At 37.4% G+C, this 12,207-nt stretch overlaps 1 protein-coding gene across 1 annotated transcript in view; it reads left to right on the top strand.

The window, feature by feature from the left end:
• The window catches only part of NUP62CL (nucleoporin 62 C-terminal like), a 105,384-nt gene that overhangs the window by 58,164 nt on the left and 35,013 nt on the right, over window positions 1-12,207 (top strand). The window contains exons 3-4 of the mRNA XM_050777308.1: window positions 975-1,079; window positions 8,885-9,020. Coding sequence (XP_050633265.1) covers window positions 975-1,079; window positions 8,885-9,020 — 241 coding nt within the window. The remainder of the gene's footprint in view (window positions 1-974; window positions 1,080-8,884; window positions 9,021-12,207) is intronic.

The raw sequence follows: 12,207 nt of genomic DNA, 5'->3' as shown, positions 1-12,207 counted from the left end.
TGTCCTCACACTCTGTTTCAATAAAGTCGGTTCTTTTGGGGATGGCTTGGGAGCTCTCTGTTCTTATGAATGGTCTTTATCCCTGGGCAGAATCGTTCAGCCAGTGCTTTGGGTACTGGGCAGTGACAGTAGCCACTGGTCTTCCTGCTTACCTCTTCAGGTGTGGACCTTAACCCTGCAAGTGAACTGGGCTGGGATAATCAGGGTGAGGGTGATTGGGGCCTCAGTATTCTCAGCCTTCTCTGCTTGGGGTTGAGTCTCCACCCTGTGAGTAAAGGAAGGGAGCCCTTGAACTCTTGGCTATACTCAACAGGAATTTCGCCCCTTCAACTCTGTGTTGGAAGTGATAAGAAATGCTTTGTCTCTCCCATTGGGATACTCTATTCCTTGATTGGGAGCTGGGGGCAGAGGGAGTCCAGTTTTGGCTACCCCTCCCTGGGGAGTAGCTTCTGTTAAGGTAGACAAGGGGATGGTGAAAGGAAAGGAGTGCTTTGTGGCTCATATGCCATAGACTGTCACTGTTAGATTACTGAGTTTTAGCAGATTTTCTTGAATAAATGTTTCTTCATTTGCTATGGGCTCTTAGAACAATTTCTAGCCATTTCCAATTTAAAGAAAAAAAAAACAACTTTTTGCTGGAACTTTTTGCTGGTTATGGATTTACTTGGAACAGGTTCATGGGACTTTTTATGCTGCAGTTCTGGAAGTGGATCCCCCCTCTTAGGACTTCTTTTTCAGTAAAGTAGAATTTCTTTGTTATGATGGTGCTAGAAGACTGACTATACTAAAGTAGTACCAATGAACTGTTTTTTTAATCAAGCTTTTACTCTGTCTTATTGATTAGGTTTCAGGATACCTGCTTTTCCTTGCTTTGTTTTTATTTCTCCATATTGATGAACCTTGTTATAATGGTGTTTTACTTTTAAAAATTATTTTTAGTGACATATTTTTCCATTTGTTACTTTGATTTTTAGGTTTGGCTCCAGCAGCTGCTGTTGCCACCACCACTAGTTCAAGCACCATGCAGTTTACCTCAATATCAAATGCTTTGACCTCCACTGCTGCTATTGGGCTCTCATGTAAGTTACTAATTCCAAAGAAAATACTGTAATTTCTCATGAGGCCACCTTACTCAATTTGCCAGTATATGCTACAGATCTCCTGTGTCTCAGAAATTATCATTATTCTTGAACCCATTTATAATTGCTGATATCAATAGTAGCTTTGCTTAAGAACCTAATTCTCATGGCTTTAGCTGTGAATTTTTTTTGTGTTAACATGGTTATTATAGCTTAAAATGCTAACTTTAAGCATATAATTCATTAATATTGTGATGCTTTGAAACAACTTCTTGAAGCTATTAACAGTAGGGAGAGTGGGAGTTTTGCCAAGTGTTTCTGAAGGGAAGAAGTCCTTATCCATGTGACTAAGATAAAATGGGAAATAAATGTTGGAGCCTTCCTATAGTGTGTTTTTCCATACCGACCTGGTTTGTGGTCCTTACATTTTACCTATCAGAAGTGGAACATGACAAAGGGCCAGCTGTAGTTTTGGGGTTCTAATTGACATTGTGTGATGCCTTGTGACCTCTCCTCTTGAAGAGGACCATCTATCTGGATGCTTTGAGCTGAGATGTGAGACATTATCTTGTAACCTCAACTTCTTTGTTACACATTTTCCATTAGTATAGTAATAGCAAATGTTGGAAATATTGAATTCAGGCCAGGCTCAGTGGCTCATGCCTGTAATCCCAGCATTTTGGGAGGCCATGGCAGGTGGATTGCTCGAGCCCAGGCGTTTGAGACCAGCCTGGGCAACATGGCGAAACCCTATCTCTACAAAAAATACAAAAATTTGCCGGACATAGTGGTGCGTGCCTGTAGTCCCGGCTACTGGGGAGGCTGAGGTGGGAGGACTGCTTGAGCCCAGGAGGTCAAGGCTGCAGTGAGCCAAGATTGCACCACTGCACTCCAGCCTGGGTGACATAGTAAGACCCTGTCAAACAAAAAAAAAGGAAAGAAAGGAAGAAAGAAAGAGAGAGAGGGAGGGAGGGAGAGAGAGAGAGAAAGAAAGAGAAAGAAAAAAGAAAAAAGAAAGAAAGAAAGAAAGAAAGAAAGAAAGAAAGAAAGAAAGAAAGAAAGAAAGAAAGAAAGAAAGAAAGAAAGTAAGTTGTAGGTCTTAGGCAATTTTTTCTTACAGGTCTCTATAAACTGACTTCTTTCAAAGTTTCTTCTTCACAATATCATAATGTTCATCATTAAATTTTGTTGTATCCTAGCTGTAATAGCCCCCCTCCCCAGCTCTATGACAGTAAGATTGTCTCCATTCCTGGGAATAAAACTAGCCAGAAAATGTTTGATGCTTAATTGAGCATGAATAATGCTCAATTAACCATCACCATCCTCTTGTGCTATTGGCATAGTTAGGCATTAGTTAAGATTGGTTACCACGTGACTTATATTTTCTACCACTTAGACTTCAATTTTGAGACATGACTATGATTCTGGAACCATTTTGATATATGTAAGCAGTATCCTTCTCAACTATGATAGATTTCATGAATATGACCATGTCCAGGGTTTGGAGTTAAAATTATTGTTCAGTCAAAACTTGCTCTCTGACCTTTGACAGGTTCCCCCACTTATCTACCTCTGATGTCCTTGTCTACAAAATGAAAATATATTGGGACCACAATATCTTTTAATTAACTTTAATGAATTATAACTTATACATCATAAAATTAACTTACTTTAAGTATGCAATCCAGAAATTTTAGTAAGTTTATCAAATTGTGTAACCATCACTGTATTTAGTTTTAGAGCATTTACATCATTCTAATAAGATCCCTCAGCCACAGACAACCACTAATCTGTTTTCCATCTCCATAGATTTGCCTTTTCTGGACATTTCATATAAATGGATTGACCATGGTATTTTGAAGTTTAACCAAAAGTTTCTAAAGGACTCTTCAGATGAAAAAGACTATATAAATTTCTCACTGTTTTTGATTTAAAGGGTAATAGTTAATATTATGTTGTTCTCTGCTGTTGGTGCTCCAACAACTTCGGCTAGAACATTTAATATTATAACCTTGGGATTTGCATTAAAATTCCCTGGAGCAGGTGGAGCAGCTCCTACTGTAGTTAATAAAATTTTAGAAGTATCAGGATGTCTTGGGGCTCTCACTGGAAATGTGCTTTATAACAAGCAGTAAGTAAGTTCTATGGCTTTTAGGGCTAAGTGCTTTTGACCATCTCATCAGAGGATCCAAAAGGTACACTAATATGTTTATGTAGATGATTGCCAAAGAGTAGAATGAGACAATTGATATCAATGATGTTACTTCTTTGAGATGACTACAGGAAAAACAGCTGCCAAATTCTTGCCAACCATCAAACTTAACAATTTTTGTTCTTGATCACAGTATTTAGCTGGTTGAGATTGATAAAGTTTTCTTTTTTTCTCTAAAAGTTAATTTAAGTTTTGACCTCTATTAAAGTTGACCCTCTTCTAAAGTTGATTACAGGAGTTTCTCTAGACCTATTCTAAATTTGTTTCTGCCAGTTAGGAGCTAGTTAGGTTGTAGGTGGAAGAAGACTTGGTTATCCATTGCCCCATAGCTATTGTGAGCTGGGTGATAAGGGGTCTTCTACCTAAACCTGTCTTTTAAGTTATACTCCATTTTGGAGCAGTCTTATTTGTTTTTACTTTAAAAAGTTTACTTAGGGATGAAATGACTCTTTTTTAATCTGGCTTAAACTAAAAGTCAATCCCTTTTAAGCTTAAAATAATTATTCCTAAACAGACATGTATATCATCCCTCTCTTTTTTTTTAAGATATAGTCTCACTTTGTCACCCAGGTTAGAGTGCAGTGGCGTGATTATAGCTGACTGCAGCCTAATCTCCTGGATTTATGTGATCCTCCCACCTCAGCCTTCTGAGTACCTGGGACTGCAGGCATGCACCACCATGACCAACTAATTTTTTTTTTTTTAGTAGAGATGAGGTCTCACTATATTGTCCAGGCTGGTCTCAAACTCCTGGGTTCAAGTGATCCTCCCACCTCAGCCTCCTGAATATCTGGAACTACAGGTGTGCACCACCATGCCTGGCTGATTTTTTTTTTTTTTTTTAGTAGAGATGGGGTCTCACTACATTGTCCAGGCTGGTCTCAAACTTCTGGGCTCAAGCTGTCCTCCCACCTTGGCCTCCCAAAGTGCTCAACTTGTAGGCATGAGGCACCACACCTGGCCTCATCTCTTTATTTATTCTTTTACATGACCTTATGAGTTTCTACTGTTTAGCAGGCTAACTGGCCAATGTATGAGACTTGTGAAGGGTGTGTCATAAGAACGTTGCAAGTTACTATATTCGCAAAAAATGTAACACATTATTTCCCCATAAAACAATGACAAAATAAAACCTGGTTCTTTTAGTTATGGGTTGAATCACTGAAATATGAATGGGCAGCCTCTTTGATGATGCTGTCATATCCAGCCCTTATCTATATAAGTCTCAAATTCCTTCATACAAATACTACTTCTGCCACTAGCCCATCCCTTAGCACCATGATATGATTTGGCTGTGTCCTCACACAAATCTCATCTTGAATTGTAGCTCCCATAATTCCCACGTGTTGTGGGAGGGACTTGGTGAGAGGTAACTGAATCAGGAGGACGGGTCTTTCTCATGCTGTTCTTGTGATAGTGAATAAATCTCACAAGATATGATGGTTTTATAAAAGGGAGTTCCCTTACACAAGCTCTCTTGCCTGCCACCATGTAAGACGTGACTTTGCTCCTCATTCACCTTCTGTCATGATTGTGAGGCCTCCTCAGCCATGTGGAACTGTGAGTCAATTAAACCTCTTTCCTTTATAAACTATCCAGTCTCGGGTATGTCTTTATTAGCAGCGTGAGAACAGACTAATACACATCATTTCACCCACCAGGACCTAACGCACTTACCCTTCTCCCCATTAGGTATGTCTCAACCTGACAGCCCCAATTTGGGGTGTTCTTTTTCCCTACTTACCTTTCTTTCTCTTCAAGTGTATTTACTTATTCAGATTCTTCATCTCACTAACCAGTCTTGCAGAACAGCTTTCAAGCGTTTGTATCTGCAGATTTACAGCCACTTGGGATTACTCTCTGCCCTAGGTATAATCACCAAATTTTAAGAGAAGTTTGCTTTTTATAGTTTGGGAAGGTGATGATGTCCATTTCCAGCATGGAATAAGATGTATAGTTGTTGATCAGGGACAGGATAGGAAAACTGGATAGTAGAATATTTTAAAGACTATTTTCACTATTTTATGCAATGATTTTTAAGACTATCAGAATGAGATTTATTTAAATGTGAGTTCAAATTTGGTATGTAGTTTTTTGTATTATTTTTAGAGCCATACTTCCGCTTTACTACACAGATAATGTAGTATTGACTGTATTAACTGGTTAAGACTAAAGTTGTAATTTGCAAAATCAGACTGTGATACAACTTCCAAACCCATTCCTTTACTAGGTATTAATTGAAATATTATTTGACTATGCCAGAGTTAATTTATGCCTTTAAAAATAGCATGAAAGATAACAAAAATAAAACTGTATAAAAAGTTAAAATAGGCCGGGTGTGGTGGCTCACGCCTGTAATCCCAGCACTTTGAGAGGCTGAGGTGGGCAGATCACGAGGTCAGGAGATCAAGACCATCCTGGCTAACACAGTGAAACCCCATCTCTACTAAAAATAAGAAAAAATTAGCCGGGTATGGTAGCACGTGCCTGTAGTCCCAGCTACTCGGGAGGCTGAGGCAGGAGAATTGCTTGAACCTGGGTGGTGGAGGTTGCAGTGAGCCAAGATCGTGCCACTGCACTCCAGCCTGGGTGACAGAGCGAGACTCCATCTCAAAAACAAACAAAAAAAAGAAGTTAAAATAATCATACCATTTTAAAATGACTCAGGATTCCTTCATGTTTGTGCTGCTTATAGGTAAAAACAATACATACATGCATATATACATATCACTCCCTCTAGAGAGAACAGTTTATCTTTCTAGACTTTTTTTCTAAGCATATACAGACATACATTAAATTTGTTTTATAAAAATGGTACCATACTCTGTGTGTGTGTGTGTGTGTATACACATTCTTATAATTTGCTGTTTCCTCTTAAGTATACATCTTTTTTTTTTCTTTTTTTCTTTTTTTTTTTTTTGGAGGCAGAATCTCGCTCTGTTGCTCACTTAGCCTCCTGAGTAGCTGGGATTACAGGTGTGCACCACATCTGGCTGATTTTTGTATTTTTAGTAGAGATGGGGTTTCACCATGTTGGCCAGGCTCGTCTCAAACTCCTGACCTCCAGTGATATACCTGCTTCAGCCTCCCAAAGTGCTGGGATTACAGGTGTGAGCCACCCTGCCTAGCCAATTATACATCTTTGAATACCTATCGATGTTAGGAAATACAGATTACTTTATTAGAAAACCATCTTTGGGTGAAGATATTCTCCTTTACAAGAAGGGCTCATTTAAAAAAAAATTTATTTCTGTCTTGAATGCAGTAGTTACTCAGTGTTTGGGTGAATTAATCAATAAAGGGAGTCTATTGGCATTATCATTAATTTTTAGCATTTCTGAGGAAGGTTTTCCTTTCAGATAAGATTTTTGTTCTCAGATGAATAAAATGATGACTTATGGTTGTAAAGAATATCACGCAAGATCCAATCTGTAATCTCTCCACTGTTCTAACCATAGTGACTCCTGGGCTTCTTTGTGATTGGGCATGGTCTACCTCTGTGATGCACATTTCACCCTCACAAGGGCTAACATAAAGAATGGGGAATGGGCCGGGCGCGGTGGCTCACGCCTGTAATCCCAGCACTTTGGGAGGCCGAGACGGGCGGATCACGAGGTCAGGAAATCGAGACCATCCTGGCTAACACGGTGAAACCCCGTCTCTACTAAAAAATACAAAAAACTAGCCGGGCGAGGTGGCGGGCGCCTGTAGTCCCAGCTACTCGGGAGGCTGAGGCAGGAGAATGTCGTGAACCCGGGAGGCGGAGCTTGCAGTGAGCTGAGATCCGGCCACTGCACTCCAGCCTGGGTGACAGAGCGAGACTCCGTCTCAAAAAAAAAAAAAAAAAAAAAAAGAATGGGGAATTATCATGAGAACCTTTGTGGCCAAAAAGGAAATGGAGTCTCGTGGAATTCAAGTAAAGTCATTGCCATGACACTGTTACTTTAAGGAAATTGGAACTTAAGATTATTCTTAGGGCACCTTTAGGGACCTGCCAAATCAAATATTGCATAGGCATAATTCAGTTATTCTCCCTTTGTCTACTTTTTTCTTTTTTTAAATTTCTCATTGGTCTCCTTACCTCTTTCTCTGCCTTCCTGCTTTACCTTATCTTTAATTGTGACTTGCTCATGGTCCCTTACTTCTACTTCATCTCTTTCTTCTGTCAGTCCTATCAAGTCTCTCTGCCTATAGTTGGATTCCTTCTATACTTTTGGAAATATTTCCCAGTATCTGCCTAGAGTCAGATTTTTTCCATATTGCTAAATTTTTGGAAATGAAATTCTGACTCATATTAATCCTGTTTCGCTAGAGCTTTTTGTGCCAGACCCTCAGGTAGGCTGCTAGTAGTACATTGGATGGCTTCCCATCCTTCAGTTGGCCATCCTGCCCAGTCAACTGTGAACCAGGAACAAAAAGGACAGTTATCTGGAACAAAGAATGGGTATTTGAGCTTGTTCCCTCAGCAGGAATGTTCCCTCAGGCCAGCCTCCGCCAGAGTAGTCAGTGGTTGTAGCAGGCACCATGGTTTATGAATTTATCTGGTGTGGCCATTAATCTGAAACTATTGCTAATTTGGAAAGCAAAGCTAACATAAAACAAACAATCATGTACATTATATTTTCATAACAGATTCCTTGTTACAGAAGCAACATTTACTAGTTGTAAGAACATTTGAAAATACCGAGACCAAAAAGAAGAAAATAAAACCTTCCCAGTTCCCTAGCAGCCACAATTTTCTGTGCATTGTTCATTAAGTGCTCAGTGTGTAATAAGACCCAAAAGTGCTGCAGAAATTTAGAAAACCAAAGGAAACTATGAGTAGGAGAGAAGTAGGTGATAAATATGGGGAACAAAGAATTTGAGTCAAGCCATGAAGGATACTTAGGATTTTATCTATAGAGAGCAGGACATTCTAATAGGGGTGTAACAGAAAAAGACACATAAGAGAGAGTCTGGGCTGTAGATAAAGCTTTGAGAGGCTTTTGACTAGGGTTTGCAAAAATGCATGCCTAGTATTGACTGTGGTATAAAGAAATAGGCACTCTTTCCTATTGATAGGGACATAAACTGGCAAAATCAAACGTTTAGATAGGGCAATTTGGCAAGTTATGTTAAAATTTAGAGCATGCTGACACTTTGATCTAGAAATTTTATTTCTAGGAATTAATTACACAGATACAGTCATGTAAGTATGCAAAGATATAGATGTACAGAGATCTTTTGTAAATTGCAATTATTCTTTTCTTGAAAGTTTCATAAAACTTACCAGCAGTGACATCTGGGACTGGAGTTTTCTTTATGAGAAGAATTTTGAAGACTGATTTGATTTCTTTCATGGTTATTGGGCTGGTTAGAAGTTTTATTTTTCTATGAATTTATCCAGGATTTTTAGTTTTCAGCTGGAAAGTTAATCCAGGTACCTGGCCTGCCATTTATTATTTCATATTACAACAGTGTTGAATTCAAATCTGCATCTTTGAGTTCAAATTTGTATTTTTAAAAATGCCTCCATAATTTTAAATCTGAACGATAAAGGCTTAAATGAAACAATTTCTCATTTCTTACTAACATTATACACTTTATTTTCCAGTTACAACTTCAACGACTACCACCACCACTTTCACCACCAACACTACTACCACAATCACCAGTGGCTTTACTGTGAACCAAAACCAACTGTCATCAAGAGGGTTTGAAAACCTTGTACCTTATACTTCAACTGTTAGGTAAGCCTATTTATTTAAAAACTTGCATGTGTTTCATTTTATTTATCATATACAAGACATTTGCTTGGATAACTTTAGAATAATATTTGAAAGTTAGCTAAATGATTGAGTTGAGGGAACAGTTAAGAGAAAGATTTCTGTAGCTTAGGAAGTTGAATAACTAACAGCACACCTTTGCCTTCTGAATATCATTATAATAGAATCATTACTATTACGAATAATAGCTACCACTTATTGTGTAATTACTGTATGTTTGGCAAGATGACAATGCATTACAAGCATCATGTCATTTATCCTCACAGTAACCCTATGAGGTAGGCAGTATTTTCATTCCCATTTTGTAGGTGAGAAAACGAGAGCATACAGAGATTTTATAATCTGCTCATAGTTGCATACTTGTTAATGGTTGATCCAGGATTAAAATTCAGGCAGTCAAACTCTGGATATACAGGCTCTGGAGCCTGTATATGATGTTTCTCTCTAGTATTTGTTCATTTTTTAAGTTAAGCTTTTTATTTTGAGATAATTGTAGAGTCACATGTATATGTAAGAAATAATACACAACATTCTGTATGGTCTTTATATCATTTCCTCCAGTGATAACATCTTAACAGTAATATAGTATAATATCACAACCAAGATATTGATATTGCTATAGTCAAAATTCAGAACAGTTTTATCACTACAAGGATTCCTCCTGTTGCCCTTATATAGCCACACCCACTCCCCTCCTTTCCTTGACCCTGAGCAACAATTAATGTTCTCTATTTCTATAATCTTGACATTTCAAGAGTGTTGTGTAGATAAAGTCATATATATGTGACCTTTGGGAATTGGATTTTTTATTCAGCATAATTCCTTGTGATCCACCCAAGTTGTCATGAGCATCAATAGTTTGTTCTTTTTTATTTCTGAGTAGTATTCCATGGTATTTTGGATGCACCATGGTTTGTTTAACCATTCACCTGTTGATGGACATACAGGCTGTTTCCAGTTTTTTTGATATTATGAAAAAAGCTGGTGTGAACATTGGTGTACATGTTTATTATGAATATAAGTATTTCTCTGGGATAAATGCCTAGGAGTGCTGTTGTTGGGTGGTATGGTGGTTACATGTTTTTTGTTTGTTTGTTTTGTTTTTTAAGAAACTGTCAAATTCTTTTCCAGGGTACTGTGCCATTTTACATGCCTACTAGCAATGTATGGGTGATCCAGATTGTCTGCATTCTTGCCAGAATTTGGTGTTGTCACTATTTTTTATTTTAGCCCTTCTGACAGATGTGAAGTGATATCTCATTATGGTTTTAATTTGCATTTCCCTGATGACTAATGATGTTGAAAGTCTTCTCACATGTTTATTGCCATCAGTAGAGCCTCTTTGGTGAAATGTGTGTTCATATCTTTTGTCCATTTTCTATTTGGATTATTTGATTTTTTTACTGTTTGGTTTTGAGAGTTTGTTATGTACTCTATATGCCAGTCTTTTGTCAGATATGTGGCTTATAAGTATATTCTTTAACTGTGTAACTTGGCTTTTCATCCTCTTAACAGGGTCCTTTTGTTGTATCAAAACCTTTAATTAATGAGTTACAATTTATCACATTTTCTTTTAATGAATTGTGCTTTTAGTGTCAATTATAAGAAATCTTTTCTTAGCCCTAGATCCCAAAGATTTTCTTCTGTGTTTTTCTAAAAGTTTTATAGTTTCACATTTTACATTTAAGCTTGTGATCCATTTTGAGTCAATTTTTATATAAGGTGTGAGGTTTAGGTCAAGATTAATTTTTTTTTGTCTGTGGATGTCGAGTTTTTCTAACATCATTTATTGAAAGACTATCTTCCCCCCAAATTGCTTTTGCACCTTTGTCAAAAATCAATTTGTGTCAAATGCTTTTTCAGCCTCAGTTGATAGTCTTTTAAGATTCTGTTTCTTTATCTTGGTGAAGTGGTAGATTACACTGATTGATTTTCAGATGTTCAACCAGCCCTGCATATGTTAAATAAATCCCACTTGATCATGGTGTATAATTTTTTGATACATTTTTAAAAATTTGGTTTCCTGGTATTTTGTTTGAGGACTGTTGTATCTAAGTTCATGAGAGATATTAGTCTGTAGTTTTCTTCTTCTTTTATGTCTCTAGTTTTGATATCAGGGTAATATTGGCTCTATAAAATGATCTTAAAAGTATTCTGTTTTCTGTTTTCTAAAAGAAATAATGTAAATAGGGGTATTTATTTACTTCTTCTTATTATTTTCTGAGACAAAGTCTCATTGTGATGCCCAGGCTAGAGTGCAGTGTCAAGATCTTAGCTCACTGCATCCTCCACCTCCCAGGTTCAAGTGATTCTCCTGCCTCAACCGAGGCCTCCTGAGTAGCTGGGATTACAAGCTCCTGCCATCACATCCAGCTAATCTTTGTATTTTTAGTAGAGACGGGTTTCACCATGTTGGCCAGGTTGGTCTCGAACTCCTGACCTCAAGTGATCTGCCCGCCTTGGCCTCCCAAAGTGCTGGGATTACAGGCGTGAACCACCATGCTCGACTAAAGGGGCTTTTAGGCTAAAGGGGCTTTTAAATTACAAATCAATTTCTTTAGTGGTTCTAGAACTATTCAGGTTATCTAGTTAATCTTTGATGAATGTGTGGTTTTTAAAGAGTTGGCCCATTTTTTATGTTGTTAAATTTGTGAGTATAAAGTTGTTCATAGTATTTCATTATTGTCCTTTTAATGGTTGTAGGGATATTCCTGTTTCATTTCTGATATTAGTGGTTTGTGTCTTTCTTTTATCAATTTTATCGATCTCTTCCCAAAGATCTACCACAATAATCAAAATTCTAAATCCATAATTATTATATATCATAATATTTAATATTATGCCAGCTTTTGTTTAATTAATTATTCTCTATTCTTTTCATGTTTTCAATTTCACTGATATCTACTCTATTATTTCCTTCCTTCTGATTGTACTGCGTTCATTTTGCTCTTTTTCTAGTTTGTTGAGGTGTGAACTCAGACTATTGATTTGAGACTTTTCCTATTTTTTAACATACACATTTAGTGCTATAAATACCCCACTCAACACTTCCTTAACTGTGACCTACATATTATGTTATATTGTGATTTCATTCAGCTCTATATACTTATTAAATTTCCTTTGTGAATCCCTCTTTTACTAATTTATCATT

The sequence above is a fragment of the Macaca thibetana genome, chromosome X (genome assembly GCF_024542745.1).
Source record: "Macaca thibetana thibetana isolate TM-01 chromosome X, ASM2454274v1, whole genome shotgun sequence".
NCBI lineage: Eukaryota > Metazoa > Chordata > Mammalia > Primates > Cercopithecidae > Macaca > Macaca thibetana.
Note: the sequence above shows the minus strand (reverse complement) of the source record. Positions and strands in the feature narration are given on the sequence as shown.